Here is a 5,335-nt window from a genome sequence, read left to right on the forward strand (position 1 = left end):
CTCTGCAATTACAAACTCTGTGTAAACAATCTTGGTTTCAAAATAAGGCTAATGCTGGTGAGATGTCATCACAGGTGTAAATATTACTGCAGATGTTACTATGTCAAAGTTTCACAACTGTCTTATGTTTATTTATGTAGGCAAGACCTACTTTTCACTTTTTTGCTTTGCTATATGTTCTTGAGTGTATTAGTTTGCCAGCAGCACGAACATGTACTAGTGTCAATAATAATAGTACGGTGGATTAGAAAACCTGCTCACAAGTTGAATAAACATCCAGGATTGTTTCATCATTTTCATTCAAAACCAATATTTGAGTCAAAATGAGAAAGTTGTTTGTGCTGTCTGATGAAGAAGAAGCAAAATAAAGTGCAGTTTTGATGTAGATGATGTTGTATACAAACTAGAAGAGGAAGATAGTAGGATCTCTGTATCATGCTTTGTCACTTTGTACCATGTAATTCTTTCTATTTCCACCAGGGGGTGTTTTCAGAAGTGGTAGGTGGTAAAAGAAGAGGTCAGCAGGAAGATGGCGAAGAGCGACCAAAGACCAAGAAAAAGAGGCAGTCAGGCAAAGATGAAGAGTATTATATCCCTTACAGACCTAAAGACTTTGACTCTGAGAGAGGGTGAGGCATTAAACTGTTGCATCTGTTTCTTTAAAAAATGTGAATGGCTTTGTGTTTTATGCTGTTTTGTCCTGTGTTATGCGTCGACAGGTTGAGTCTCGGTGGAGAGGGCAGTGCTTTTGAACAGCAGGCCTCTTCAGCTGTCCTTGATCTCATGGGAGATGAAGGCGATCGCCTTAACCAGCAGAAGAAAATGATGAAATGGTACAAATTTCCCTATGTTTGACTCAGTATCCACCAAATGGTCATTTCAAACTATAATTTAAAGTCTTTTTTCCCCCTTCTTTTTTTAGGGACCGTAAGAGGAAGCGTTTTGTGAGAGAAACGGGAAAAGAAGACCAGAAGAAGAAGATCAAAACAGACAGCGGTCAGGTTATCAGTAACAAGAAGAACAGGAAGAACTTGTATCCTTCCAACAAAAAGCTTCTCTGTGTGCTGCTCTCAATGACCCTCTTCTCTACTCCTATGACAATATTAAGCTGTACTGTGAAGATGTTGTATCACTTGACAACATGTCCAACCCGTTCTCACTCCCAAAGCGTAACATTTTACGCTAGGTGACAAATCGTCACCATATTACGTTTTCGGCTACCCACCACGTTCCTAAATGACGACCTCGGAAAAAAGAGGAAATATGAGAACCGTCTGGACTGAATCTACACATGTTCGCTCTTTTTATTCAAATCGCTTAGAAACACGCTATTTAACTTCATTAAAGTCCTAGTTAAGGTCAGGAATAAGGTTATGGTCAGGGCTAGGGATAAGGTTAGGTTTAGGGCTGGAATACAGGGCTGGAACGTCTATTACCGCGGGAGCGTCATTGCACTGGATCCCAGCCATAACCCGCCGCGTACCATAAGAACGCCGAAGGTCTCCTTTCGCGTTCCTCAGGACGCGAAAGGAGATGTGACAAAACGCGGGACGTGACAAAACGTCGACATGTTACGCCTCGGGAGTGAGAACGCTCTGGTTTGATTAGTCATTGTGCTGATAACACCTTTATGGTACAATAAATATAAATTATACATCAAAAAACAAACAATATTTCTTCATGTCTTTGGAATTTGATTTTTTTTCTGGCTTATGTTTAGTTTTGTGTACAGTTGAGCGTTTTGGTCAATCTGGCCAGTGATGTCACACCAGCAGTGAAAACACCCTCTCAGGCAGCTATAAAAGAAAGCAGCTCCAACTCTCTGCAGGAATCTGAACATCCTGTAGGAAGAAGCTTCAGCAGCTCCTCATCATCTTTGAGACTTAAAGCTCCAACATGATCTTGCTCCTCTTCTTCTTTGGGTGACTCTGGGTGCTGAGTCCTCTTTAATGTTGAGAATTTGTTCTGTCTTTGTTTATTATCATTCTGTTACTACAAGCTTTCCTGTTTGTTTAATCATTATGCTGAAAAGGCCTTTGATCACATCATAAATGCAGAATTACAGCAAAAACAGTCACATTCCTCTGAGTCTGCCAGGAGGACGTGGCTGTTTAGCAATTATTAATTTTCTTAGAATCTGATGGTCTTTACTGCCCGGTGTTAGTGATGTTTACAGTGGAAAGTTTTGTTCCATTTGGCCAATGATATCACATTGATCAGTGAAAACACCCTCTCAGGCAGCTATAAAAGAAAGCAGCTTTAACTCTCTGCAGGAATCCTGTACAAAGAAGCTTCAGCAGCTCCTCATCACACTTTGAGACTTAAAGCTCCAACATGATCTTGCTCCTCTTCTTGTTCAGTCTGGCTCTGGGTGCTCCTTCTGAGTCTCCTTCTGATGGCAATGAAGTGACGCTACAATGTGGTAACTGTCCTGTACTCTGGCTAATCTTTTCTTTATTTACTTTGACCTTTATTTATGTTTTTTTTGTAATTTTAGCACCTTTTAGTTAAACACTCCAAGAATATGTTTTTTTATGTTTCTGATGTTTTTTGTTTCAGCAGATACTGTGATACAAAAATGATTATTGCAGGATTATAATATGGATTTTTTTTCTTCCCATACCAGATGGTTTCTCCTAAATCATAGAGTTATGATAAAGACCTGCTAATAAACACAAGAGCCACTTTGCTCTCTGTGTATTTCAACTTTCATCTTTGACTTTGTCACTATAAATAATCTCCATCTGTCAACACTTCAGGTTAAGTGGATGGAAATCATATTTTCCTTTTGATGCTTAACTGTGTTAGCTTCTACCTTTCAGGAGTTCAGGAGTTTTTACCTGTTAGAGCTCTGACCTGTCCTGTTTGATTAGTCATTGTGCTGACGACGCCTTTATGATACAATAAATATAAATTATACATCAAAAAACAAACAACATTTCTTCAAGTGTTTGGAATTTGATTTTTTATTTCTGGCTTTAGTTTGATTTTAGTCAAACACTAAAATTTTCATCTGTGTCTGTTTCAGCAGTCAGCGATTCAAAATTCTTGGTGTTTCATTGTAACATATATTTTTTCTCCATGTCAGATGGGTCCTACTATACTGTAGAGTTATGATAAAGACCTGCTTGTAAACATAAAAAAGCAACTTACTTATCTCCACGTTTTAACTTTCACTGTCAACTATGCAGATGTGCTTTTCTCATATTCTTTAGTGGGTACATCAAAAAAAAAAATTCAGCTATACTGACAAAAACAGTTATTGTTTGTTTTTCATCAAGTTCTGACTGCTGTGTCTTCTTCAGATGACCACAGAGTTAAACTACTGCGTGGAAGCTGTCCCCCGTTCTGGTACAGTTTCAATGGCCGCTGCTACAAATATGTGGCCACACACATGAGCTGGGCTGATGCAGAGCTCTACTGTGTGTCACAGCGAGCCAACCTGGTGTCTATCTACAGCCAGGAGGAAGAGGAGTTTGTTAAATCATTAATTAAGAACTTTGACCATGCTCAGCGATACACCTGGATTGGACTGAGTGACCTCCATAAAGAAGGCAGATGGATGTGGTCTGATGGTTGTGCAGTGAGTTTCACCCACTGGAATGCTGGTGAGCCAAACAACGGACTTGGAGGAAAAACTGAACACTGTGTTCACAGTATCGGTGACTTAAATAAGTGGAATGATCACCAGTGTTCTCTCAATTTACCTTCTGTTTGTGCAACACGGATAAACTGCCCTTAGAAACTGAACTGTACATGTAAACCTTCACTGTTTATGCTATCTGTCTTTATGCGTTTTTGCAAAAGTCACAAAATTTCTAGAAACTTGATTTTCATGAATCTGGAATCAACAATTGGCATCTGGCAAGGGGATATTTACTCATCGCAAAGACTTTTGTTGGTACATAAGTTATTAACACTGCTCTAAATTAAAAGGAATGAAAAGTTATAATGAAAATTCATAATCAGTAAATCCACTGTGTGTCTCTGGGGTTGCGAGGCATGTGACAAAACATGTAAGCACATGCCCTGCGACAGCAGTTACCAGGGCTGGACTGCACAAAAAATCGGCCCAGGCATTTTGACTAGAGACCGGCCCACCAGGTATTATAGGAAAAACCATAAATCCTTTGAATGAAAACAAACGCTGTTGTCACAGTGATGTACACTGTCTTGTTGGTATATATGTATCTTAAACTTAAACCTACACCATCCTCCTATTCTGGTATTCTAAACAGTACCCGAAAGTAGACTGCTTGGTCGAGTTAACCTCCTGAACTATCTACACATGGTGAAAACCTGAAATTAAGACAGAGAAGACTAGAGGTGAGACATGATCATTACTGATTACTGATGACAGATTTAGATATATTTTCATAAACCATTCATTTGCCACATCAATAAACAGCATGGCAGGGCAAAATATTTTTTCTAACATGGCAACCTTTAAAAAGTGAAAGGAGATAGAAAGACAGGTGAGAAAGAATAAAACTAATTGACTTTTTGATGGCATTTTACACCCAGTACTGGTACAGTATCTAGAAAATGTGGGAAAATACTGGCATCATATACAGTACTTAGCTACTTCTGAAGAAATTATGATGGGACCCTAAAAAAAATTACTATGTACAATAATGGATTTCTATACATTTTACATCAGATGAAAACGTAAGATTCAGATAATTATTTGTTAAAAGCGAGACATTTTAAATGAGAATAAGAAAGAAAAGTATTTCCTTGTGCCCCCCTCTCCCTGTTAATGCCCTACCTGGCCCCTGGCAAAACTTTGCTAGACCCGCCCCTGCACAGTTACCAGCTGTCAGCTACATAAAAAAAGGATCCTGGTGTTATTTGTGTCTCAGAAACAGTTCCTAACTTCCCTTCAACTCAATCATGTCACCTAAAAGGTAAACCTGTTTCTCCATCACCTGTTCAGCTCTGATGATCCAGTAAGGACATCTCCTGGTTTCATCTTCATGTTTCCCTCTCACCAGATATCCAGACATCATGACCAGCAGCTTTTACAGCTGTGGCTCTAGCAAACATCAGCTGATACTAGGAATTAATATTAAATAAATTCTAACAACAGCTGATCAAGCTTAAACGTGCTGCTGTTGTTTAGCGCGACATCCGCCGGTTTCCCCGTTCTGGCGCAAAGTGGGCGATAAACAAACAAGAGAGAAAAGCCGATCAGCTGATCATTGATCAGTTTCATGATTGAAGCAGAAACAGGAGAGGGAGGGGGGAGAATGAATGAAGAAGAGGCAGCTGTGCAGCAAAGACACAGAATAACTCCAGTTTTGTGTCTTTTTCATTGTAGCTGAAGTACAGGACA

The 5,335-nt window shown here is 39.4% G+C and overlaps 2 protein-coding genes across 4 annotated transcripts; both read left to right on the forward strand.

Moving 5' to 3' along the window:
- The first annotated feature begins 286 nt into the window (after positions 1 to 286).
- LOC146643966 (ATP-dependent RNA helicase DDX54-like) lies at positions 287 to 1,435 on the forward strand. Its single transcript, XM_085396095.1, has 3 exons — positions 287 to 629; positions 720 to 833; positions 923 to 1,435. Exons 1-3 carry the CDS (start codon positions 436 to 438, stop codon positions 1,188 to 1,190), a joined length of 576 nt encoding a protein of 191 aa, XP_085252221.1. The 5' UTR covers positions 287 to 435; the 3' UTR covers positions 1,191 to 1,435.
- An 899-nt stretch (positions 1,436 to 2,334) lies between these two features.
- Positions 2,335 to 3,742, forward strand: LOC146643967 (lactose-binding lectin l-2-like). 3 transcript variants are annotated; one of them, XM_085396021.1, is made up of 2 exons: positions 2,335 to 2,422; positions 3,306 to 3,742. In XM_085396021.1, the coding sequence occupies exons 1-2, from the start codon at positions 2,335 to 2,337 to the stop codon at positions 3,740 to 3,742; spliced, it is 525 nt and encodes a 174-aa protein (XP_085252147.1). The 3 variants fall into 3 exon arrangements, with proteins under 3 accessions (XP_085252147.1, XP_085252146.1, XP_085252148.1); XM_085396020.1 differs by having other exon boundaries at positions 2,335 to 2,419; positions 3,282 to 3,742; XM_085396022.1 differs by having other exon boundaries at positions 2,335 to 2,371.
- The last annotated feature ends 1,593 nt before the right edge of the window (positions 3,743 to 5,335 follow it).

This window comes from Rhamphochromis longiceps, linkage group LG22 (genome assembly GCF_057381845.1).
Source record: "Rhamphochromis longiceps isolate RC_006_pf linkage group LG22, R_longiceps_female_GT1.1, whole genome shotgun sequence".
Classification (NCBI taxonomy): Eukaryota; Metazoa; Chordata; class Actinopteri; order Cichliformes; family Cichlidae; genus Rhamphochromis; species Rhamphochromis longiceps.